Raw genomic sequence first — 26,419 nt, forward strand, 5'->3', positions numbered from 1 at the left:
TCTCATCATATCTGCTTTTGTGGGCTATATATATATATATATATAAGCTACATTAACCTTCTAATTAGTACTTCTGAAGAAATCTCCTAAATGATTGCTGCCTGCTTGGTTGGTTGTTTTGCACGGGCCCTCACTCCTGCTCTTCTTACACAAACCAGTTTTGCAAACAGCTGCATAGTTTCACTAGCACTGCTTCAGGGCTTTGCTATGATTGCATGTGAATACTGTGGATAACCGTGTGTGGAAGAAGGAGGAAACAAAAAACAAAATCCATTTGCACACATCAGCTTTATTAATGCAAACAAAATGGGGTAAAAGACGTTCATTTGTTTCTTAAGTAACATGTCTGGAAGGGTCGCAGTCACATGCACAGAAAAGATAACTTTAAAGGAGCCCAGTGGTTTGTTGGTCTCCAGTCAGAGTCCGGTCATTATGCAATTTGCCATAACATATACTATACTATCATGCATTATGTATTGCCTGTGTGTGTGCAACACATTGCCATTTTTTTCAAGTAGGATTGAAGGTGTGACCTTACATATTTTGATAAAAATGGAAGCTGTTATCAAGCTAAGAATGTTGTTACTAATAAAATAGACAACATAGAATTGCAATAACTTTAATCTCACCATAGAGAAAACCTCAGTTTAAATGATGAATAAAAATAAACAGTAATGCAGTGATAGAATAGGTATCACTTGTCTTTTAAAAGCTGCTGCAATGAGCATTTTTACAATATAATGATATACAATAACACAAAAGCAAACTGATGATGAAAAAGCTTTCTAGCTGTGATACACCAGAATAGTCATTTAAATCTGCAGAGATCCTCAAATTCGATTCTTGCTTTCACAGTTGTTCCCTTCAATCCCATCATATCTGCTTTTGTGGGCTAGCAACCTTTTCATGAACAACAAACAGTTCAAATGAAAAGCTTGTCTTTGTTCTGTCGGTTTGAAAAATCATGTGGAAACATGCTGCCTGCACTGAAACCCTCCAGGCAGAACATCATTAGAAAGTAAATCCACCGCAATCAAAAGCATCAAAATCAGAGTCAGACACTTCAAAGTCAAAGCTGTTAAAATGAGGAGTGTCGAGTGCAGCGCTTCCAAGATGGTATGCTTCTGACTGCCCTGTGCCAGAAAAATCCAGTTTGAGTGGCAGGTCAGCTTTGACTTCCAGATTAGAGGATGAGCATGCTCCCAGGTAACCCATGGCAGAGGAAGCAGCAGCCCCACCCATCAGCAGATAAACCGCCCTCATCGCTTGGGCATTATTGATAGTACCATGACGCAGGCATCCCACTGACTGTGCACCTCCTCTGTAATTCTTTGTTCGGGGAGAGTTCCTGCCTGTTAAATTGAGCAGTTTGAAAAATATCAACAAAAATATAAACATGTTTTTTAAGTTTCCAGCGCATCTTATTTACAGCAAAAACAATCACCTAAACTCACATTTCTCCCTTGGGGAAGCACGGGCTGTAGGCCCCGGGGAGGATGACTCTGTGTCACTGACAGGTGGAGTTGGTGGATCTTTTTCCAGAATTTGCTCAGGCACCAGATCTCGGAGTATAATGTGTGATGGTGGCACATGATGCCGCTTACACAGGGTGAGGGGTGATGAAAGACTCTAAAGAAAAATACAGCAAAAGAAAAGCAAGAGTTACGGAGTGCCAAAAGTTTAGTTAATCAACATTAAATTGTATTTTTTGCCTTCTAACATTTATGCTAAGTCATGTCATCTTTGTAGGTTTTAGTCAGGCTGATGCAAGTTGGTTGGATGGTCCAGCATTTTTTTTTTCAGTTTAATAATCTATGTCTTAGTAGTGATTAAATCAAATCATTCGTAACTAAATAGGTAACTCATATCTGAGTTACCAATGTTAATCCATAACAAGCATTAATTATTATCAGCTTAATAAAATCTTGGGAACAAAACATAAAAGAAAAGAAGTGACTAAAAAGATGGCATGTTAACACTAAAGCATGCCATTAGCATGTAGCCTTGTGTTTACTAACAGCTTCACTAAGTCATAAAGCTAAAAATACCTTTTTTAAGGCATGCATTTCCCACAATAAGTACTTTTAAAAAATGTAATAACCTACCTGTTTCACTTTCTTCAGCATATTCAGCCATTGACTAAAAGGTGAAAAAGTGATTCTATTATACCTTCATGCAAATCGAACAATCGTCAACACATACAATAAATTCAAAATGAAATAAGTGAAAAGTTTACAGGAATAGAATGCTAAAATGTTTCTCCTACACAGTATGTCTCTGAAAATATATGTGAGATATACAGAGACAAAGATGAACAGGAATGGAAAATATGTTGTTGACTTCACTAAAGTTACTCCACCATATTTAAAGAAGTGTTTGTGAACTAATACAAACTCCACCTGACCTGCAGTCTGCAGGGGTTTCAGCCAGCAACAACAGGTATTTATTCTGGTGTAGGATCAGAGCAAAGCAGCAATTCTTGCATGCACCGGACGGTAATTTGGGCAGATCCAGGATCTCTTTGCCTTCCACAATTGCTTCACAACTGCTTTGCAACTGTACCATCTGGTCAGGGGGTGATAATGCATCATGGCACACAAGGAGGCTTCCTTCAGCCGTCAGACTTAGAAACCTTTTCTTCCACTGTTTAAATATAAATCCACCTAAATAAGAAGGCAGGTTTGGAAAAACAAACAAACAATAAAACAGGAACGGTGGCAGTTGGAGAAATGATCTTCAAAGCATATTGACAGTATTAGGCGTGGCCACAGCAATCACAGTTGCAGTGAGCAATGTAAGTGTGGATTAAAAACTGAACATTGTGTCATCGCATCATCCCAACAGATTAGTTCAGAGGCAGTCAGATGGTTGGGGATCAAGAGGCTACGGATGTTGGGCGCGATCAATCAGACAGTTTTAATCAGAGTGCTCATCATCTAGTAGTTTCTCATCAGTTAGCTCATTATATTTGTACACAATAAACAGCAGATGCAAATAAATTATCATACATGGCAGAGCTGAAATACCTGGTTTAAAAAGGAAAAAAAGATAGGAGGGCAACTTGCCAGATTTTCTTTTTGTGTATTTTTAGCTATGAACTTAGATGCTTCTTAAAAAAAAATCATAACCTGGGCTGATGATGGACTTTTTAAAATTATACCCAACACGTTCACAACTTCCTGGTACTTCATTTCCATTTAAATCCTTACAAATATAAACAAGCTCTGCATTTATTACATTCTGACTTTAACTTCATCACATACCAATAAACCTACTGAGAACAAAACTATTTCACATAAAAGTGAAACATTTTTGCTTCAACAAAAAAAAGGGGGGAAAAAAAGAAATCACTATATCTGTAGTAATGCTTCTACTCACCATGCATCCTGAGCACCCCATGGTGTATCCCAGACATGTTCATGCTCACAGCCTGCGTATCGCAGTCTAACAGGCTCAGAACAAAATGTATGAGTGAAAGATGTTTGGAGAGCACATGAGGTTCAATGTGAGTTTTAATGCTCATCCTTAATCCCCAGTCAGCTGGGACGCTCCAGAGCCATAGCTCAGCAGCTTGATGTGGAAAAGGGTTCAGTTGAGATGCTACACACAAACCGCCGATGTGTGCGGGGGAATACTACATAAAATGATGTAACAGCAACAGGTTTTTGATGCTTCTCTTTAATATCAATTTATTTTTTACCTAAACAGACGTAAGCATGCATAAAAAAGATGTATGCACATTAGGACTTAGATTCAGACCATAGTTTAGATCACTAAATGGTTTGGTTAACCTAAAAGATCATATAGAAAACTTAAAGTTATTTCAAAATAAATTACGAGATCAACTCAGTCACATTTATCCACTGCCAGATTTTATTCATAATTCCAGATTTGATGTTATATTGATAAATAAATATAGTTATTTTAAATCAAACATTAATGGAGTATCTGAAGAGCACCCAACTGCTATGAATGAAAACAGGATAAATGCATAAATAAAAAATAAACAAAACTGTGATTACATACAGGGGCATTTAGATAAAATGTAGTGTTCAATCCAGAGAACTGCATCCTTTTACATGCTGTAAAGTGTTTGTTTGGTAATGCATCTTGTTTTACTCTTCAGGCACTTTTTCTGGTAAAGAGTTTCCACTACAACAGCTAAACCATCGTTCACGTTCCCATTTATATAGCTTTTTTCATAATTTTTATTATCATTTTTATTCATAATACTTTTATAATTAAAATGTCCATAACTGGGAACAAGCAAAGTGTCATTCTGGTGAAATAGAAAATTATTTAGCACTTTTATAAAAAATTTAATTCTTTAAGGTTTTGTCAAGTGGCTGTTTAATAACGATCATTTCTGTCCCCTTCCATAAAGCCCTTATTGGCTAGGAAAGTTGATCCTCATATTGCTTTCTGAAACAGTCTCCTGCAGGGAAGAAATCCCAGCAACGCTCCTGATACATCTTCCACACGTATGACTCCTAAAATAGACATACGTAGGAATTTAAAATCAAGAACCTGAGAGTAGCAGTAAAAAAAAAGAAAAAAGAAATAAACCTTTAACAGAACCGTTCAGACTGACCTGACCCGTGTGCTCCGTCTCATCTTTGTTGATAAGGTACATGAGGAAGAACCTGAAAAAGATTCAAATATGAATATTTTCTCATTAGTAAATATACAAACTGTAACACTGAGAAAAAAAAAAATTCTCACAAATAATTGGCCAGGTTGTGCTCATCAAAAGTGTGGGTCTCAAAGCCATGTGGTGTCGTATCAAAGTAGTCACTTCCAATGCCACATATGAAGCATTTTGTCTGCATAAAAAAACAATCAATAATGAGGATTACAGCCACTTATTCATACATTAGATGAACACAGCTATTTAAAATTGTTATACAGTACCTCCATGTCCTCCTTAACCTGCTCTTGTTGGTCTCTGAGCTCTCCAAAGGCATCAATGATCAGACCTGATAACATAATAATTAAAAGTTGTTCATAAAAATCTAGCAAGTATAAAAACCTCCTTTCAGGCAAGTCTATAAAAGCTCCTCACGTTACTCTTTTTTTTCCTTAATATACTAAACTGAAGAAAGCTTTTGAAAAGCAGTTTCCAGGAGAACGTCTTTACCCTGAATAATGGCCAACAGAATGACAATGACAAAGAAGAAGAACGTGATATCAAAGACCACTCGATAAAGCTCGTATTCATCTCCGGCTGGATCCTCTATCTCATCCCCAATGCCTCCACCAGCGCGCACACCCACATACATGTGGAACAGGTAACACTGTGAGGAGACAAAAAATTAGAGACATGAATTGGAAAATGGTAGCGTGGATGTGAAAGAGTTATAGCTCTTATTTTTTAAGTGACTTACGGTCATCATGTCATCACATTTCATATCTGGTTCATCCTCATCCTCGCTTTTATTGTAAAACTTGCGGAAGAAATTAAAAGCGACTACAGTGTAAAGGTACACCACCACGGCCAGCAAGCCCACCGTCATCATGAGCTGGCAGAGACAAGAAAGAAAGTAATTAGAAGAGCCAAAGTGAAACAGAAGTTGTGTTATGGAGTATTTTTCTGCTCTTGCCTGTTTGCCATTGTGTGTGACTGAGGACAGGATGGTACGAAGAGTCTTGACACCCATAGCAATATCCAGTAAGTGACAGGCGAAGAAGAAGTTGTTATAATGCCCAAGCAAGGACATGATCAGGTACCAACAGAGATAAAGGAAAGTCTACGAACAAACATAATAGAGTATATTATACTACAGTATACCAACGAATAATATGTAAAAATAAACTAATTAAAGTTTTCTTACACCGTCTGTGAACACAACCCCAAATTTCCAGATCTGGTACTTGATGTCTATAGAGGTCATCCTAAATGATAAAAAAAAAAGCATTTTCCATGACTTATTTCAGGTTTAAGGATTCATTTGCTCATCTTTAATGGTAGAACTGTACTCTACCATGCAAACACTGAGTTGTCTGGTTCCTCCTGTTTCTTCTCATGCTGCTGACTCACATCCAGAGAGGCCAAATCAACACCCAGCAGCTCGGCGATTCGCTCTCTTCCATAAATGTCTCCGTACTTATCCAGAACCTGGACAGGGACATTGGACAATGCACCAACATGCTCTACTATGACCGTTTTAATAACAGAATCAAATACAACTCACCTTTCGTTTGACAAATTTATCCCAATAGTTGTTTGGGAAAGAGCTGCGAAGAAATAGGATATAAATTATTTTTATAGCATTTAAAATGATCCGACATGAGACCTGTAATTTCTCTCTCTACATACGGTGTATTCAGGACTAATCGGTCCCACTGGCCCTTAATGTCGTCATCCTCGGGCTGCTCAGTGATGTAGAGGCCATCAAACTCCAACTTTCTTGCAAGTTCTTTCTCCCTTTTAAAGATCACCAGTGGAATCTAACAGAAAAAAATGCAAATGCTGTTCAACTGTTTATTATAGCAAAGCATACTCTAGTCTATTTAGTGCTGAGGCAGTTTCCCTCACTATGAGTCCCTCAAACCTTCAGACAATTGTAGCCGATGATACAGATAAATGAAATGACTGTGTGAAGGATCGCAAGGAAGGCCAGTGTGGGCTGCATGTATCCAGTGCTCTCCTCTAAATAGAAATAAAGTGGGACGTCCTCTTCATCCTCATCTACTCCCTCATTCATTCCAGATCCCTCGGCCTCTTCTCCCGAGCCTTCAAACAAGCCAGAGCCTTCGAACAGCCCACTTCCTTCCGACAGTCCAGATCCTTCAATTTCTTCACCGTTGGGTGGAGTTTCTGACACCTGAACAGAACAGGACCACATCGAGGCAGAACAGTGGAATTTTCTTTACCAGCAGTAAATTTGACACAACCCCAACCATTCAAATACAAACACATTATTATATTTTTACCTTGTAGAAAAGCAAGATGAAGTTGAGAGCAAACGCAAGGAACAGAGCCAGAAAACGCAGGTTGTAGAAGTTTCTGGAGAGGTAGTTCTAGCAAAGAGAGAAAAATGTAAATCCGCTGATATGGATGGTTGATATGATGGCTTATGCCATGAAATCACTTCTGAAACAGAGAGCAGAACATGTGTCACCATAAATTTATTCCTTTGGGTTTCCAGCTCAGTCCAAATTTGAAAACCTCCTTCCCTTTTTATCTTCTTCTCTTTTTTCGCTGAAGTCTTCCTTGGTTTTTCTGGCTCTTCTTTTTCTTTGCTTGGGGACTCTTTCTCAGCTTTCTCTCCATCTTCATCACTAAAACCCAAATATTGTGAAACTCGGTGATTTTTTTTTTTAGCCTATAGACAGATAAAGCTATGGATTTACTACCCACATCTCTTAAAGAAAAGCCCCGCACCGGGAGTACAGCGGTGTTGTATTACAGGAATGCCAAAGATGTGGTATTTTAGAGCAAAAAGGAATACAAAATTCTAAGAGTAAGAGCAATTGATTATAACATAAAGCAACTTGAGACTTACTCAGCTTTTTCAGGCTCTGGAGGAGTTTCCTCAACAGGAGGCGGCTCAGGTGGTTTTTGGCTAGCATCAGCCTCTTCTGGTGACTGAAATGAAACAAATCAACATCTAGTGTAGAAGACTAAATTGTTTGCTTGTTTATCTTCATTTATGGGGGATGTTTGTAATTAAAAACAATGTTTAAAAGGTTCCACATCTCATAAAAACTTTTTAAATAACCCTTAACTATTATTTACATTTTTATATTTTAGCTTGTAAAGGTATAGATTTTATTTTTATTTGCAAACAATTTTGCAAGTGCCTTTTTTTATCTTTCTTAGTGATGCAAGAGTGCTGGAAATGTGCTATATAAATTAAGTTGATTTCACTATTAAAGTTTTTTTTTTTAATTTTTCTTTTTGTTGTTTTGTAAACTCACCATTTTTCTCTTTGTTATGGGACTTCCCTCAGGAGTTGGAGGTTCAACAGGTTCCTCTACACCCATGTCTCCAAGACCACCTGGAGCATCAGCACCTGGTATCCTTCCACCCTCTTTTTCCTGGGTATCTTCCTCCTCCTCTTCACCACTCCCAGTCTCACCAGAATCCGTTATCCCCCCCGTGTCTTGTTCTTCTCCCGTTCCTGTCTCCCCTGGTCCATCTCCATGCACATCGTCCTGCGTGGGATCTGGCATGCTTGCTAAAATTTCTGTTACTGTAATATTTTTAGCTCCCTCAACCAAACCACCTCCAAACAGAGCTTGCCAGATGATCATAAAGAAGCCTTTGCACACATTGTAAATGAAGTGGAGAATACTCATCAGGATGGTCCAGAAAAAAATGGACAAAGCCACAACAATCTCCTTGAAGGTCATCTTCCTCACTCTGCGGTACTGTCTGCGAAGGTTACGGAAGGTAAAAATGTTGAAGAAGCTTAACATGCTGTTTATAAAGTCCGCAAATGCAGAGGTTGATTCAGGCTGCCCTTCCTCGCCATTACTATCCTCATCTCCTCCTCCACCTGCTCCCACAACAGGTCCTCCCTCACCCCCACCCTCATCTCCTTCGTCATCCTCTTCCCCCTTTTCCTCCTCTTCCTGCTCTGAAATTTGTGAGGCTATCTTCATCTCAAAGATGGTGTCTTCACAGAAGTTGACAAACATCTCCATCTTCTCTGATTCACCGCCCTCGTTGACAACATCGAATATAAACTGCCGCTTGGACTCTCTGACTTGTGGCATTTCCCACTGTCTGCGGTTAACTTCACTGATTTCAAAGTAGATGCGCTCAATCTTCCTGCTGGCGCCCATTATTTCAATACGACCCAGGAATGGGCGGAAGTAGTTCAGCACACTCTCTGCTTGTTCCAGGAAGTTCTTTAGTCTGGTGTCATGGGGGACGTGCTCAGACAGGTTGGTGAGCAGCACTGCGATGTTGAAGCCAATGTCTTTGGCAGGCTCTTGGAAGCGACTGGCAAACTCCTCATAGTTGATCATGTCATTCTCATCTGCTTCCGAGCAGGACAGAAGAAACTGGATCTCTGAGGGAGAGTACTGTTTCTGACTGTCCATGGCCTTCTGGAAGTCCTTTTTGGAGATGAGCCCTCGAGGGTCCGTCACATAATCACGGAAAGCATCCGAAGCCACAATGTCTTTCAGTTTGAGGAACATGTCGAAGAACTTGAGAATCATTTCGACGTTGCTGGAGGACTCTACCAACATGTCCACCATCTGGCGTGCGATTGTACCATTTACAATATTTCCTAAAAACCAACAAAAAAGTGAAATTCAAAAGATCATATTTGAAAAATATATATATATATATATAAAGGAAAACTTTTAAAGTAAACAACAAACACAAGCATTTTACCCTCTAATAATGAGAGCAACATGACAACCATGTCTTTCTGTAGGTCAAGCAGCTCCTTCAGCAGACCAATCTGGCTGGAGTCCTGCAACCATAAAACAGTGCACAAAATCTTACAGTAAAAACATCACACTTTACATTACTTTGGAGCATCAGGGGTCCACAAAGAGATGCAACAGTCAACGGTGACATTGAAAACACAGGTAAAAAGTGTCAAGAAGTATCACACAGAATTATTTTAACATATAGTGACCCAAATACTTGTTACGATAGGAGGTATACATTCTGGATAGTTTGTGTTGCATACAGTCGCATTCACACCAAAGAGGGTGCTGCAAAAAGACGTTAATCAAACCCTCATGCTGACAGGATGTAACAAAACTTCACAAAGGTTAAACAAAACATGGATGTCAAAGCATGGATTTAACCAACCTCTTCCAGGTTTCTAGCTTCAAAATAAATATACATTATTTATTTTAATTATTCAAAACAACACAGTAGCCACAAAGCAGCACACCACAAATAAACAATGGCAACAAAATCATAATCTCTGTTAAATATGTTCACACGGGATTGGTGTCACAGTGAAAATGTATATTTCAACAACATATAATTCATGATTATAGGGGAATACTGTGACAGCGGAGGTTAAAAGTCAGTCCCTCTTTCAGGAAGTTTTTTAGCCACCTGCTCGTTTGTTCAGAATGAACTGATTCAGCACAAAGCATGTTTGTTCGTCATTATAATATTGCCAGATTAAGACTTGCGGTGCTGCACGTAGTGATCGCAGTTATGTAACAACGTAAAAGCTTTTTATGTGAGGAGAATATGGGAATGTTATTAATGTGGTGCAGGGTGCAAAATCTAAATTGGAGGAGGTTTACTGTTCAATAATTGATTGGTGAGAGAATTAAAAATGGATATATAAAAAGAACACATTACAAAGAAAGACGAGGACATACAGTATAGGCAGATTAATGCCCTGTATGACATGCCAAGGCTTTAGCCTGCATGTCAAAATAGAGAATGCATTGTTTTTATTACAATCAGTGAAAGCATGTTGCATCACTCAAAACACAAAAATGACAGCGTTTTTTTAATTATTACATCTGAATTAAGATATGGTTATTTAAACTTTTAAAGCAGGTGGGTATAAAACAGCCTGATAAAGAGAAAACAACAAGGACTAAATTGGAAACTAGTTAAGACAATAATCACATTAATAGATAAATAAAAGAATACATACTTTACCCTGCATTGACCATGTGGGAGACAGTTTAAATAATCAATTACTCACTTGTTAAACAACTGAAACAAAATCACATTTCTTTAAAAATACTTTTATGTGTGATGTGAAAATGTACATCACATCTTTTTTCAGAATTCCCAAATATATTTTTGATTTTAACATATCCTGTTAACTGTGGTACCATAGTAATTCATATGCAATGATTACTGTACAAACAGAACAGCTAATACCTGTAAAAGTATTGGATCAAGACGACCAGCAAACAAAAAATAGTAATATTTTGTGTTGTATGTATCATCTGAAAACGTGTGCTCATTTTGTAGGTGAAGTATTGCTTCTCTGATAACTTAAAGTTATGATGAAAGGGTTATGCATGCAAACATTATGCTAATAATAAAGGCATATAATTAGTCCCAGTCATCCTACAGAGGATGACTGCACTGTATAGAGTGATAAAGTCATATGATTTCTTTGAAAGTACTTCATCCTTTCTTTTATAGCATTAGCACCACAAATTATAACATGTATGTTTTAACATCAGATTGACTATATTTATATGCCATGCTACTCTGGATAAAGAAAACGCCTCCTGTAGAACAAAAGGAGATTTGTACAAAAATGCCATTGTACTTGTTCCACATGTCTGTGTACAAATGCCAAATAAATCTCACTGGATCTAATTACATCAGGCTGTACATACCGCTCACAAAATAATCAGTATTTGACTAAGCTCTGCCAGTTTAAGCATGGACTTCATCAATTCAACATGTGTACACACAAGGGAAGGTTTTTAATCCCTGATGCAGAACTCTCAGCCCAAAGCTGAAGAAGCATTTTTCTTGCACATAGTTGCAAACTATACAGGATAAGTACATGAAAGCCACTTAAATATTTTCAAGGAATCAAAAGGGGTCGCAACACACACAAATATTCTTTGCCAATCTGATGAAAAATCACACATCAAGATATCGTCTAACATCAGCTTAGTCGGGTTGTTTTCTTAAAAAGCTCAATGACCTTTAATTTACAAAAAATGAAATAGATTTAAACAATTTGCATTTTTTTGTAATTTGTTTGTACATTAAATCTATAACAAATTCATGTTCACAGTCAATGATTTTACTTATAATAGAAGGAAAAAGTTTTAAATCCACAAACAAGTTAGTCAGTTGCCCCGACAGTAGGCAGCTTGCACCATATTAAGACCCTTTAAGTGTTACAGCTAATTGGAATTTAGCCATCATACATATTATGTTTTATACTTATTTTCGTTATAGTGGAAATACTCCAAGAAATCTAAAATGACTTTACTGCTTATACTAAGGCAAAATGTTTTAGTAATTACCAGTAAGACTTGTACCCTTTTTATGCAGAATGATCCAGCTTAAATATTGCACATGTAATATTCAAGCAGACTGTTTCTCAACACATCATAAAGTTTGCAAGCATGTTCACTATTAAGCTGACAACAAAACATGGTTTCCAACCAGCTGAATGGAACCATTGTTTATGTTGCTACTAGAGGCAAATTCCACTGATTATCTTCAGATGCTCCTAAAGCTTGGTAATAATGGAGGTTATCTTTAAACTCTGTTTGCATATTTACCCATTTTACCTCTTTTCATAACAATTACCACCAAGAGCCAAAATGGCTGGGGAAAAACATCAGTCTCTACAGAGCTCTTATGATTACCACTAACATGTGTCTTGATCACTGAAAATAAAACAATCATGAGACACAAAGTTTTGAAACTGAGGCAACAGGAACATTGTGTTCATATGTTTGAACATGCCTTGATGACTTAATTGAATCATCATGTGTACCTGTGCCAACTTCATCATCATGTGTGCAAAGACGTGAAGGAATCCGACAATAGCATCCCACAGCCTGCTGTGGGCCAGGGACTGCTGGTTGCCAGTGCATGGACCCTGAGGAGAGACATTGTTTGTCACACATGTTGGCTACCAATCAGCTCGCATAAATGCACGATTTGATCTAATTTTACCTGAATATATTCAGTCAGACTGTTGAAAATCTGTTTGGCGACTGTCATTGCTTTGGAGAAGTTCTTTTTACCTGGTTCATCAATGACATCCTTGCCAGAATAATACCAGTAGAAATCGCTTATAGATTCCTTGATTGAAAAACAAAATGAGAGGGAAGTAGACTTTAAATATACAGCACTTAAGTAGATACTAGATTAATATACTTTTTTTTTTTATTGTAGTAATAGTGGCTTAAATATTAGACCATATAGAAATCCCATTTTAATGAAGAGTCTCATCTACAGAAAAAAGTACAGTCAAAAATGGACCTGGAGCCGGAGGAGGTAATCCACAGTGCAGATGATTACATTGATGGTAGTTGTGCTGCCTATTTGTGTCCGCAAGTAGTTCTGAAAATCTGCCACAAAACAGAATTAACCAGAATGTGACATTCACTTTTAATGGAATTTATCATTGGTTTAAATCCAGTACAACATAAACTTGAAACATGGGTGATTCCTACCATTATTGTGGCCTTCACAGAGCAGCTGCAAGAACCGGAAGAGATCGCAGGTGAACTCATCATCAGCCATAACTTTCTCATCTAAAAGAAAAACCCAAACAAAAAAATTTTGCCAGAATGCACCATTTATGCTTGAGTATACTGCATAAAAAGGCTAAATTTTTTATGGTAACTACTAAAATAGTTTGCCTGAGTTTAAGCAGTGTGAGGATAATAAATGAAATTCACTTCTCAACTTACCATCATCTGTAAATGGATTCTAGTATCCAACACTGCAATTACCACTTCTGACAGTGTTGCTTGTTACGATAAATTAAAGAATGAGTCACACTAAGTTGCAGATTTAATATTAATTGAAGAAAACATTTAACTAGTCAGAAAATTGTCGGACATACGGTCACATGTCAAACAACATACATGACAGCCAGTACAGCATGCAAGTGAGAACAAGCTGCAGTAAAAAACTGACACATTAACAGGCGCACAGTCACATTAACAATATATATAAACTAACTAGACAGTAATAAAGTGCTGCTACACAGAGAGAAAGACAGAAACAAGGTTAAGATCTCACAGTATTCAGGGATGAACTGAAAGATGTAAAAACATATACATGGTGAAAAGTGTGATTCTTAAATGTATATAATTCCCAGTGACTATATAGAAAAGTATGGATGTTGTTAGGTGCATTAAAGGGGCAATAAGCGGAAATTCCTCCTTTTTTAATTGAAGGACTTAAAAAATGGCTATATGAAGAACTCAATGTGTAATTTCATCTTGAGTATAGCATGACGTCACACACCGTCTCTCTGTGTTGATCTCCAGTGTTTACCAGTTGGTCCAGCCGTGTGTTCATGTACTCTCATGTGAATCGCCACCTCCTCTCTTCTTTTTGGGCCCTTGGCCCTCCCTCCCTATAAAAGGCCGCAGCAAGCAAGCAATGCCAGCTCATATTTTCAAAGCGAAATAGCAGAGAGTGGAACAAAACGTTCATCTGCAGATGACCAGGATCCAACATTACCTCTAAAAAAAAAAAAAAAAAACTACGGTAGCTGTCGGAAAAAGAATGGAACATAACCCGGATTAACATTGGCCTTGTTATGTATTCCAAAGTGAAGAGCAGGGGCTACAATTTAACCTGGAGCTAGCTTCTCCTGGACAGTAAGTAACAACATAAATGTTATAAGTTACTTCAACATGTTCCACAAAGTGATGATATTGTTTTCCTCAGTGTGTTTGCACTTTACACACTTGTTTGCAGACAAGGCGAGTTGGGTTGGGGGAAGAGGTAGACGAAGGTGTGGCTCATGACACACCTTGTTTTGGTCTACAGGCAGTGCACAACAGCAAGCCTTGCTGCCAAACGATTTCGCTTTTTGCCCCTTTAAGGTGTATTACCACTGACGTTCTTTGTGGGCTGACTTAAAAAATGTTCCACAGGAATCCCACTCAAAACAGAAAACTCCTCTTGTTAAATACTGACTTAATCATTTTTATCCATCAATCATGAGAAGCAATTACCTTTACTTTTTTTCCCTTATGGTCCATGAGTTGATGGACCTGTTGAGACCATATTAATGATTCTCTCCTCAAAAAGAGGTGTGTTTGGCAGTTCTTATCATAATTATGCCTTCCTGAATTCTTAGATTAATTAGGCAAACAAGATGCTCAATGAAATTGTAATATTGATTTTCTTTGGCAAATAATTTAATAATTTATCAAATTTAAGGCAGAATTTGTACAATGCACCCAAAATTAAGCGGGGTAAGTAGAAAATGGAAAATAATCAGAAAAAAGCCATCAATCGTTTGGATGAATACAGTCAGATCATTTGAGAAATGATTTCTCCCAACCCACCACATAGACTAGTTTCACACATGCACTGCAGTCAAGAAATTTTTGAGATGTTGGCATGTGAGAATGCAACATATAAAGCATTTTAATCAGACTTTCTGCTACAACCAACACAGTGTCGTTAAGGTCTCTGTAAGACTGCCAAAAGAGAGAACCTGTGAGTGTATCAGTCAATCTTCCAGGCTTTTAACTGTGAATGTGCAAGAGAGAAAGTGTGTTTGTGAGAGTTGCTGTTTTTCTGCTGACCTGTATGAGGCATTTTACTCTTTTGACAATGTTGTGGGTATGTACAGATAAATATGGTATAAACACAAATTTCTAACATGATATAATGTAAAAAACATTAAGCAGCCTCAATCTCCATTTATGATGTGCTGGTAATTGAAACACAGTGAAAGGCCCACTTTAACCAAAGAATTTAACCTAAATCTGAGGAATGTGTTTGCTCTACTGTTTGGTATATGCATGAAAATATCTTAGAGTTAGGAGAACATGGTGGGGTTAAATCCACCTGCTGATAATATGCAGTTCATGTTGAACAGCATATTTCTTCTTCTGTATTTCCTCTTGGTCTGGGTTAAAGTGACCTACAATAATTCAAACACCAGCAAAAAACATTTATTTTTCATCCTACTGAGAAACTTTAAGTCTACCCGTCAATCCTGCATGCTAGAAAATGATACTCGCTTAATAAATTGCGCATTTAAATGTGTGACCAAGGAGGTCTGACCCAGCAGCATGTTTGCATGTTTATGTAGTAAGTTGGGAGAAAAATGGGTTGAATCATTCTTTATGTTCAAAAACTGCATCATTTAAAATTGTTTGTATATTTATTATTATTATATATAATTGTAATTCTTCTTTTCCTTTTTTAAGTGACAGTCCACCACTGAACACACACACAAACATATTAATGCAGCACATATCAGGTTAGATGTCAGAGAGGTTGGGACATTGTCCATCAAAATGCCGAAGGGAATCCAATGATAGATAGATGACATCAGAGAAAGGCCCCAAACATTTTTTAGGCAAATTCATCTATGAAAAGAGCTGAACCACTGACTTACACTTAAGTAGACAATATTTTTTAATAATCTAATTAATCTTTAACACCGATGAGACTGAGTGCAAGAAGTGATACAGTTGAACAACTATGTTAATTCTGTTTTTAGCCTTGATTTCATGTTTTAAGATAAAAGCAGCATTTATTAATGATGGCTAAAAATGTGCAAGACGTTATTAGAGTTGAAACACAATGAACTCTATTGGTATTCACAATAAAAATGATTTTTCATTCTGACTTTCATGTGTAGAAAGAGTCAGATTCCATTCAATGCATTTTAAAATGAAAAGACATGTGAGAAGGGCACACAAGCTATGAACATGAAAGATGGACAGAAGCTTCCAATCCTCTCTTGGTAGAATAACATTGTTAGAGGAAAGAAGTGATGGAGCAAGAGGGACAGGGGAGAGATGAAGGGATGAGAGAGCAGAGAGGCCGATGGAGAGAAACATGATTTACCCCGATCTAGGTTCAAGTCTGAGGACCATGAAAGGAGGGACAGGGGAGAGGTGGCAGTGATCGTGGGGAAGGGAGAGAGGATCAGTGTGTTGACAACAGTAGAGGACTAAGAGATGAGGAGGGGGAGATTAACAACATTCCATGGCAAATTCATCCAATTTTAAATAGACCTCCAGAATTAGATGACAACAGTAGGTGAAGTCCAATAGGCATCTCAAACTACTAGACATTCACAGGGAAAACTTGAACTAAATTAAGTTAAATCTAAAGTACATACATGGAATTTTTTTGTAAATGTTAATAATACTTTATGTTAGGAAACTGATCATTCAATTAAATAATAATGTGTACGGTAATACTACAGATGGTAAGCTTGTAAAGGAAAATGAATTAATAGACACTTAAAATTTCTGTATTTCTTCATTAACTGATATGGTTCAGGTGTCATTTGGTACTCACTTATTTTAGTCAGCAAACGACAAAGCAGTATGTACTTACATTTGATTTCTCATTCAGACAAAATGTGGACCATCTTCACTCATGTTTGTACACATTATTGTATGATGAATGGGCAAGTTAATAGTATTCAAATATATAATCCAGTTTATCACTGACTATGTTAAATAATACATTTTTGGCTGCTGTATACTAAGTGTGAATTGAAATGCTTAAGAACAGGGTTAAGAGACTTACTAGTGCCTTCCTCTGAAACCATGCCAAGCCCCTCTGCCTTGTTCTGCCTCTCAAAAGCATTTAGATCCAAGACACTGTTCAGAACATAACACATGTTGACTTGTGCACTCTACGTTCTTCAAACATGTACAGTTAAGGCATTTAATGTAAAAAAAAGGGGGTTTATTTGATTAAAAACTGACCAGCAAGTCTGCATCAATGCCTGGAGACTCAAAAAGAAGCCCACATCTTTCTTGTCCTTTAAGTACTCCAGCATTTTCTGACAAGGTGAGAAGTAAAACAAATCCACAGGAAGTGCTACTTTAATTTGACTTCAAATTGGAAATGGCACAAAGAGGGTTATCTTTAAAAACATACTCGCTGAACTTCACTGTTTCCACCATTAAGGATAGAAATACCCAGCTTGAGGGTTGTAGATACCATCGGGCCAGTTTCACCTTCAGAAAACAGAAAGCTCAAGTCACAATGCAGTGAGGTTTGGAGGGAAAATGTGTTGACTAAAGAAATGAAGTGAGACTACCTTTGCATGCACTGATCATTTGCAGGACCATCTCTGCAGCGCCACGATTATGAAGTCTGGACTGCTGGTACAGAAGCCTTTGTTTCTCCATTTCTTTTTCCTGTGGTGGATGCAAACTTTATGAGCTTTTTGTACTATTACATTTTAAAAAGAAATTTTAAATAGATAGAACAGACTCTGCCAGCTCAGATATTTGATAAAATATCCATCAGGGCAACTTTTACATTTAAATTATTCATTGAGTAAGTCCATTCTATGAATTTAAATCCTTTATTTGAATTCCATTCACACACCTTTCACACAAGCCTTTGAGTTTTTACCTCATAGCTTCAAAAGGTCTGTAACTTTGGCATCTTACATTATCTATACATTAACTGTTAACTTCTGTAAATCTACCAATTAAAGTATTTATGTATTTATGTACCATACATAATGCATTTTACCCTACAGTCTAGATGAAAATATTCTAGTATTCTGTTCTGTGCTAATTTTCTTTTCTTTTCTTTTCTTTTTTTTTTTTTTTTTTTGTTTAATCTAAAATAACCTTTTTTTTACATGCATTTGCATTGTTGGTTATTGTCAATTAACATTCTGTCACCTCATTACATTAGTCATGGAGTCGTTATGCTACTTCTTCACGTTTGCTGACTGGAGCAAGCGTTAGACTACAGGAAACAGCCTCATTGGCTTAGCATTTCAGCCACGTAACTTTCCAAAATGTCTTAATTGCAGCAGTCCTGCAAATAAGGTACTTTGGACAAAAGCTATAACCCAGAACCCAGAGAATTTTGTACTTGCTCTGAGAAATGGTTAAAAAAATTCATGCAGAATCGATTTTTTTTTTAGGTCAGATAAAGCCAACTTGGAGTCAACAATGACATTTATAGAAGGACAATGGCTGATAAACAATAACCTGTGAATTCAGACGATGTTTCTCAGCCACAAAACAAAGACTTTCTAGTATCCCACATAATAAAACCATCCCTCCACCCACTCCCACCCTTCCTTCCCACACCCACCCTCCCTCCCCCCACCCACATATGCCTGGGCGTTTTCTACCCACTATGTGTCGTGCAACCGAACGTCAAACTTGTGCTGCAGTCATGGATTACCTGATGAAATCTGATTATGAATTATCCTCTAAAATGTATGTGAACTGGCTTTCCAAACTATCACCATGTGTATTAATAAATACCTTTAGGTGTTGCATGTTCTAAACTGGCTTTCACTGTAGTCTGTCAGTATCCTATGTGAGTGGGGGAGAGAACCATTGATCAGTAGCATTCAGTTAATAAAGACTGGTGTTAAGGGGGTGAGAAGAATTACATGGAGTGATGGAGAAAAAGACAGAGAATGATGAGAAGCACAGCTATATAAACTGGGAGGAATGACATCACAAGTAAATGAGTGTGCTGTAAAGTGTTGCGATACATATTACATGAAGGTTGGAATTTGGATAAGCATTTAAAAATAAATCCAAAGCAATTTCAGGAGTTTCCGCATGTCCAACTCCCCAGTTTGATATGAGCCCTCATAAAATATTTTGAAGGCATTTTTCAGTTCACAAATATTTTTAGTTTAAAGCAATGAAGCACAGTGACAAAGCACAAGGAATTTTTTTGGTCAAAATACAAAATGAACAAGTGCTATTTTAGTACAGTCAGCACTGTGTGTATAAATGAGAACAGTGTCTGAAACTTGGCATATGAAATATCGTGATGAAGCGCAGAGCCAGCTGGTGTTGCCATTCAATGTAAACTATAAAATATGAGCAGCCCATTGTAACCCTTAGGCTGTGCAGAGTAAAACTAGATGAATGAACACTTGTCAGTTTTGTTGTGTAACTACAAAATCTTTAAGCTACATTTTTTTTTTTTTTGCTGATTTGAAAATAGTTTATTAATATTAGTGTCATTATTATTATTGTGTTATTTTTTTACAATAATTGAATCAAGACAGACCCAATCCAGAGTCATCACACAAAAAAAGTGTAAACAGGAGCTTAAAGGTGATTTGATATCATAAATGCCATATTCATATACATGCAATCCTGCTTAAAATATAATAACTTTTTTGGGGTTGTTGGGAGCACGTAATAACTAAGACGATTAAGAAAAACATCTGGATTGGAGCTTTGACTTTCAAAATCAAGAAACTCACATTTAATAAAGCACAAAACACAAACACAGGAGACAAAACAGAGAGAGCTGATGAGATAACACAAAGACACGAGAGAGATGTAGGTGTGACGTAATGCTCCAATGATGAGGTCACTCAATGCGTCGAGAGCTACCGCTCCATTGTGTTCCTTGTCCCCAGCCCCTGGCCGCCCATTACCAGTTCTGACTGTCGCACCTCAAAGGACATCTCATCCTGAGCACTTTCCACCTCTTCCTCTCCCCCTTCTTCATCCTCACCAATATGGCAACTCTAAACAAATAGAGAGCAGGAGGGAAAAATACTGTTTCAGCGAGTGCTTCAGTGATGTCATTTATCAAGCCTAAAATCCTCTGTGATGACTTACCTTTGCCATAATATCTGCATAAGCCATATAAAGATGATCTGTTTCCAGTTTACTGAAATGGGGAGAAGAGAAGACAGTCTGATGATTTAGTGATTAAACTACAACTTTTTTTTGCCACAGGTCCAATAACTCTACTTCACAACTGTGCCGTCAGAGTGGGCATTTCTAACCTCTTTTCTGTTAGAGCTGTTCGACTGAAATGCAGAATAAGCTGGTGAAGGGGATCTGGTTTAGTTTCTTTCTCCTCTTCTTCATCACCTTCCTCCTGCTCCATTGCTTTCTGATTTGTATGGGAAAATGAAAGGTGAATAATAGCACAAAAAAATAAATAAATAAATAAAAAACATCCAGAGGGCAGATGTTACTCACAGATAAGTCATCTATCATCCTGTCTTCAAAGGAAAAACCCTCAGTATGAAGCCAGTTACGCTTGTAACCCTCAAGGAACATGTTTGAAGCTCGATGTCTGTGAAGAACAGAATGCATAACAAACAAAGACAGTGTTAGCATTTATAGCTAAAGTTTTGACTCAGATGCAGCTTTCTCACCTCGGTATGTTGTACAGTGGTGTCATCCTGAAGCAAGCGACAACAGCCCTGCGTCTCTGCTTGGACAACAGTTTGTGCCACACCATCTTCTTGGATTTAAAAGGATGCTCCGTCTATCAGAAAAAACAGGCATTGGTAATTATCTTTTACATTTACTTTTTTCCCCTTCCCACATTTTAGTTCATGAGGAATTAGTCACATTTTTGTTTCACACTTTGACAGGTCAGTGTTTTATCAGCTTGCTGCTGCTTTAACATTAACCCAGTTTGAGTCATGTCGAAACTGTAAGCTAATTTATAAATCATTATCGAATACACGAATGTAAAAAGGTAAGGATGAGGTCAACAGTGCAATAAAATGAAACAAGGGGAGAGACTACTGAGGCAGAGACAAAAAGAAAAGGTCACAATTTAAGAAGTTGAAAACTCTTGCAGCATTATTGTAGTTGCACCAGTACACACCACTTCAAGGTGGTAGAGGACTGCAGAAACCTCCTGTACTCTCTTGACAACTTTCACAGGAGCATCAGCGTCTTCGGCTTTCCCTGCCATCTCCTTGTACAGAGCCATCTGCCAGCGCATGGATGGGTTGTCCACCTGTCCAGGACAGAGGGATACACGCCTTTCTGAAATACGCCATGACTAACTGTCTTTAATCAAAAGTCTGTCCTGTGTACATAAATATGACACTAAGGAATTAGTGGATATTTTACCTTGCCCTGAAGATGTAGGTTGCTCTGCAGGAACTCTCTTACTTCTTCATCAGTATCTCTCTGCAAGGTAAAGTTTTAGCAAACACTGACCTCTTCAATATTGCAAGGTACAACACAAACAACACTAGATTTCTTTACCAGAATCCTTTTTAAAGCTAGAAAAAAAACTACCAAAGAGTAACGGATCTTGGCCAGGTTGATGAGCTCCTGATCAGCGGGAGAGCACATGTTGAGGCCTATGGGGAGCATCTTTTTCAAGGCGGCAACGATAAGTGAAGTCTGGACAGAGTAACGATCTCCCCGTTTTTTCTTCTTGGTGCGTTCAGTATCGGAACTTCCTCCCTGTGAGCAGGGACGACAACAAACCAAAAGCATTCACAGCATCCCAAGAAATTTCCCCTTGCAACAGCCCTTCAAGCTGACAATCACTGTTTCCTATTATGCTGGAAATGACACTAAAACAAGTTATTTTTCATCTAGACAACAGAAATTCTTCAACTAAATCTGTGTGTGAGCAAAGTGTGAGCAAACAATCATCCTACCTTATTTATTATAATAATAGAAATGTATACAGTGGTAAAAAGTGCTGCGAAAAAGTAGAAATCCCCACCTACAGTGACTGAGGATTCTTGTTAAACATTTCATTCTAGTGAAAACAAATGTCTTAATTTGAAAACATATTTCCAGTTACTACTTTGATACAACCACCTGGTAAAAATTATGGAAAAAGCTTTTTTCTTTCTTTCTTTCTTTCTTTTTTTTTTGGGGGAGGGGGGGCGACTTGTATATATGCAAATGAGTCTGCAGTCCAAAGAGAGTACCTGCAGAGCTTAAGCAGCTGTTGCATCTGGCTGATTAACATGAAACATGATCCCAACAAGAGAAGGATCATTCAAGAAGAATCATTTAAAGGTCCCATATTATGCAAAATTCACTTTTTAATGGTTTTGGAACAGTCATACTGGTCCCCCCGCATGTGTAGGAGACCCGTAAGTGTGAAACTCTTTCAGGCGCTCTCTCTCCCCCCTGCTCCACCTCTAGGGAAGTAAGCGCTGAAATGAGCTTGTTTGAAAGCGTGTACGTTATGACGTCATAAGGGACAATAACCACTCCCCACAGAGCGATGGACCCGTCTACCGGCTCTCAAAGCCCGCCCTCTAAAAATCACCTAGCGCCCAGTGTTTTTCCCTCTTCGGCAACCCTCGTTAGCGGACATGGCTAAGCGACAGAAGCACTGTTCTGTTTGTGGCTGCATAAATGAACACGAAAACGTTTTTTTACTTCCATCCACTGAACCCACGAGGACTGAGTGGATTAATTTTATTTTTGGAGGAAATGTACCCGGAAAACTTCCAAAGGTTTTGCATGTCTGTGGCCAGCATTTCAAAGAGGACTGTTTCCACAACATGGGGGCATGGAAAGCAGGCTTCGCCAACCGTTTGAAGCTGAAGCCAGGTTCAATACCAACTGTCCGTGACACAGCTGGAGAGGTAAGAGCTGGCAGTTATTTTATCGTTTCGGCCTTATTAGTCTGATAGCTTGAAAATATATTAACCTGTCAATCACCTCATGACGGGCGATGCGATGGGCGGAGCCAACAGCTGAGCTGCTCCACCAGGGTTCCGCCCACCATAAACGGCACATTTCTGAAGCTGCTAAAAAGAGGGAGGTGAAGAGAAGCCGCTGCACTCAAACTGAGGGTCGATTTGTCCATACCATGGCGGAAATATTTCATTTAGATATTAATGAATGGTCTCAGATTGGGAATAAAGTGTATAATATGGGACCTTTAACTCAAAATGTGGAAGGAGGATGTTTGTTATTTCCAGTCAAACAAACACCAGGGAAAGGTTATACTAGAAAAACATACAGGCTGACAAAATATTTGGAGACCAATATGCTTTTAAAATTTAAAGTACACAACAAAAGGAATGAAAGACAAATGAGAAGGAAATTCACATACAGAAAAGTGAAACCAACACTAACACCTATAAGGAAGAAAACAAGGTTATAGTGTTTATAGTCATAGACTGGATGATAAAATGAAGGTAATATTCAGTAATGAATCATGAATCTAAACAAGGAGATAACAAGATGTTATGATGAAAAGCAAAGAGTAAAGAGTACAGTAACATCACAGGTAATTCCATAATTTTTCCATAACTTTTGCCAGGAGTTGCATAAAATCATTGTTTCTCTGAGCTCAGAGAGGTAAGTAGAAGGGTGTAGTGAAAATGTAAGGGAAAAGAGGGGAAGGGGAAGCTGAAAGGAAAGGGTCTGATAAGAAAGCAAATCAGTTTAATTACATTTACAACATGCAATAAAGAACCCATTCAGCATTCCACGAACAGGATAACTAGCCAAATCAAACTTCATTTTCTTTAACTGTAAAAAAATGTAAGCATTACATGAAGTTAAAGAACAAAACTTTAAATTAGACCATTAGTTCATGCTGTTGAAGTCACACAACCACAGTAAAACAATCTGTCTATGGCTTATGTCTCTATACTCACTTCTGAACTCCTGTTGTATTACTGTGAGAGTTCAGTCCTTCTGTTTTCTGCTCTTTCTGGGGTCCTCCAAAATGTGCAAATGGATGTGAGAATTTATCAGATAATGTATGAATGTACTTCCCAAAATGATTATATGTACTGAATGCATGCTGTATGAAAAGGTCAGATAGCATCTTCTGTATATAGAAACTGCTACCACACATCACTGTAAAAAAGTAACTGAACAAAGATTTATATCTCACTCAGGGATCTTTAGTCTGCATTGATGAGTGATACTAGTACTATACTTTTACCATTGGGATATTAGATGCATTGCAGCTAGGTATTAAGGTAGGCAGACATGGTCCAGTGACTCTTACAAACTTAACATTTATGGTGCTTCAGCTGGTTGTAAACGTTTGTCTTCCCTTTAGAGAATTTGTATCAGTAAATCTGATCACTAAGGCTGAAATAGAAAACAAAATTATATTTTAATTAAGTCAATCCCAGCTGCCTTACGAGTCCTGTTCAATTAATAGCAAACTATCAGTGCCAGATGTGTGTATGTTACGGAAGAGTAGTTTAGAGGGTGCAAAGCAATTTGGGGAATTCAGAAAATAAGTGTGAATTAATCTTCAGGTTAGGTTCAGTCATTTTGATTACTTCTTAAGAGAGAACCCAACAAGTGTTTCAGGAAATCTGCTTCAGTGACATTAAGAATCAAACCACGTGTTAGTGTGGAGACTAGGGAGTCTTAAGGAAGCTAAACCATGCTGTAGCATGGCATTTTAAGGGAGGAGAGAAGAAAGAGCACAGAGAAGACTAACATCATCCCCTAGCAGCAAAAAGAGACATTACAAAGGCCAACAGATCAACTATTCTTCCGTGAAAAGAAAAATAAAGCATACTAGAAGACTCCAACCCAGCTATGATCAAAAAAGAGCAAACTCAGTGACAGATGATGGCACTGTGCTCTCACTGCCACTTTGGGTCTTGTGTAAAGCCCAGTGCCATGAGCCCAACTCTATAGCTGTATACTTTCATCAAGCACCTCCAGACTTTACCCCCCACACTTAAACACTGGCAGTACTGGGAATTGCCCATAGGGCCTGCCCATTTGTCATGTGATCCTTCATGAGCACATTAAAAGTATCTTTATATGTGTTCATACATTACAATTTTTCCTCATGCGTACATCTGCACAGTTTAGCCATGTCTATGTGTCTGGGATGTCTAAGTGTTTGTATGTGTTTCAGTGTGTGCAACGGAGCAAATCTTGTCTGCATATTTGTTTTGTTTAAGAATGCATATGGATCAGATGTGCCAGTGTGCTGGAGAGTTTGATGAAAAGCTCCCTTAGAGTGAGGTGCCATGCGGTCAGCACAGCGATCGTGCAGAAACAAAGTCTAACCTCTGTGTCCCCGCCCTGGAAACCCAGCCGCAACCAATAAGAGGAGGACAACGGACAGCCAAAAAGAGAATATTGTTAACATGACTGCTATTCTTCTGAAAAAAATGGGAATTAAAAGCAAACCTCAAAACGTTACAGCAGGCTAGACCATGTTAAACCAAGCCCTGTAAACAAGAATACTATCACATAAAACTTGTGCAAAACAGAAAAAACTAAACATAGGCACTAAGGTAATCATTTGAGACATATTTGTAATGTTTTCTTCAGCTATTATAATACAGTTGTATAAATGTCTATTTATAAGAGGCTAAAAATAGTCAGTGACGTACAAAAGTAACAGAACAGCACTCAAAGGAAAGGGCACATGTATTTGTTAAGGGAGACATATTATGACTAAAAAAAATCCCTCTTTCTGCGCACAAGAGCCTATTGTTTAGTTCCTGGAGGTAATACTTACTGACCATCACTATGTTTGGGGCCACAAAATTAATTTGACATTCTGATTTAAAACCAAATGTTTAATCACAGGTGTGGGTTTTGCTTTTTTGCATCAGTAATAACAAGCTATATAGCTATTTTTTTTTAAATAAATAAACTTATAATGCTCTACCAGTACTTTGACCTATGTCAGGTACAGACATTGGGGGTTGACCTTACCCAGTCCAAGAAATCATCCTTGCTTGTGTTTTCTTTTATTTTTCCCAGTAGGAAGCACAAGTTTCCATTTTCTTTCAAATGCAACATCAACAAACATGCAAAAATTCAACAACTGAAGTTAGTTAAGCTTCAACGACCCAGAAGAATTATTGTCAGCTGGCTCAGTTCAATGCATGACTTGGGACAGGAGTGTGCCCAAAAGCAGGAATCAGCACCAACTGTCCTTGCTCAATCAAACTGCCAGTCATGTATCAGCTTGTTGTGTCTGTTTGTGTGGGCTCTCAGTTTACTTTCTAATACTGTATAATGTGCTTCGAGAGTTATTGAGTGGAAATTATATCTAAATTTATGCTTGCATGGTCAGGCGAAGTTGTGTTGCTGA

The 26,419-nt window shown here is 38.0% G+C and overlaps 2 protein-coding genes across 2 annotated transcripts in view; both read right to left on the reverse strand.

Annotated features, from left to right (window-relative positions):
• Window positions 1-315: 315 nt before the first annotated feature.
• Window positions 316-2,894, reverse strand: LOC121654702. The gene is made up of 4 exons (XM_042008935.1): window positions 2,405-2,894; window positions 2,106-2,139; window positions 1,455-1,629; window positions 316-1,352 (listed from the first exon to the last, which is right to left on the reverse strand). Exons 1-4 carry the CDS (start codon window positions 2,563-2,565, stop codon window positions 1,012-1,014), a joined length of 711 nt encoding a protein of 236 aa, XP_041864869.1. The 5' UTR covers window positions 2,566-2,894; the 3' UTR covers window positions 316-1,011.
• A 958-nt stretch (window positions 2,895-3,852) lies between these two features.
• Window positions 3,853-26,419, reverse strand: part of LOC121654588 (ryanodine receptor 1-like) — a 47,041-nt gene continuing 24,474 nt past the window's right edge. Inside the window, exons 73-107 of the mRNA XM_042008798.1 lie at window positions 21,649-21,819; window positions 21,478-21,537; window positions 21,227-21,361; window positions 20,766-20,878; window positions 20,587-20,683; window positions 20,388-20,497; window positions 20,218-20,269; window positions 20,049-20,123; window positions 17,694-17,793; window positions 17,531-17,610; window positions 17,356-17,432; window positions 17,174-17,247; window positions 16,481-16,498; window positions 13,105-13,185; window positions 12,911-12,999; window positions 12,602-12,730; window positions 12,420-12,524; window positions 9,350-9,431; window positions 7,921-9,242; window positions 7,506-7,588; window positions 7,122-7,281; window positions 6,934-7,020; window positions 6,803-6,824; window positions 6,552-6,724; window positions 6,317-6,447; window positions 6,192-6,234; window positions 5,982-6,115; window positions 5,832-5,892; window positions 5,601-5,747; window positions 5,385-5,519; window positions 5,138-5,294; window positions 4,912-4,976; window positions 4,723-4,823; window positions 4,592-4,643; window positions 3,853-4,490 (exon numbers count right to left, since the gene is read on the reverse strand). Coding sequence (XP_041864732.1) covers window positions 4,395-4,490; window positions 4,592-4,643; window positions 4,723-4,823; window positions 4,912-4,976; window positions 5,138-5,294; window positions 5,385-5,519; window positions 5,601-5,747; window positions 5,832-5,892; window positions 5,982-6,115; window positions 6,192-6,234; window positions 6,317-6,447; window positions 6,552-6,724; window positions 6,803-6,824; window positions 6,934-7,020; window positions 7,122-7,281; window positions 7,506-7,588; window positions 7,921-9,242; window positions 9,350-9,431; window positions 12,420-12,524; window positions 12,602-12,730; window positions 12,911-12,999; window positions 13,105-13,185; window positions 16,481-16,498; window positions 17,174-17,247; window positions 17,356-17,432; window positions 17,531-17,610; window positions 17,694-17,793; window positions 20,049-20,123; window positions 20,218-20,269; window positions 20,388-20,497; window positions 20,587-20,683; window positions 20,766-20,878; window positions 21,227-21,361; window positions 21,478-21,537; window positions 21,649-21,819 — 4,617 coding nt within the window. The 3' untranslated portion in view covers window positions 3,853-4,394. The remainder of the gene's footprint in view (window positions 4,491-4,591; window positions 4,644-4,722; window positions 4,824-4,911; window positions 4,977-5,137; window positions 5,295-5,384; window positions 5,520-5,600; window positions 5,748-5,831; window positions 5,893-5,981; window positions 6,116-6,191; window positions 6,235-6,316; window positions 6,448-6,551; window positions 6,725-6,802; window positions 6,825-6,933; window positions 7,021-7,121; window positions 7,282-7,505; window positions 7,589-7,920; window positions 9,243-9,349; window positions 9,432-12,419; window positions 12,525-12,601; window positions 12,731-12,910; window positions 13,000-13,104; window positions 13,186-16,480; window positions 16,499-17,173; window positions 17,248-17,355; window positions 17,433-17,530; window positions 17,611-17,693; window positions 17,794-20,048; window positions 20,124-20,217; window positions 20,270-20,387; window positions 20,498-20,586; window positions 20,684-20,765; window positions 20,879-21,226; window positions 21,362-21,477; window positions 21,538-21,648; window positions 21,820-26,419) is intronic.

The sequence above is a fragment of the Melanotaenia boesemani genome, chromosome 15 (assembly GCF_017639745.1).
Source record: "Melanotaenia boesemani isolate fMelBoe1 chromosome 15, fMelBoe1.pri, whole genome shotgun sequence".
NCBI classification, from domain to species: Eukaryota; Metazoa; Chordata; class Actinopteri; order Atheriniformes; family Melanotaeniidae; genus Melanotaenia; species Melanotaenia boesemani.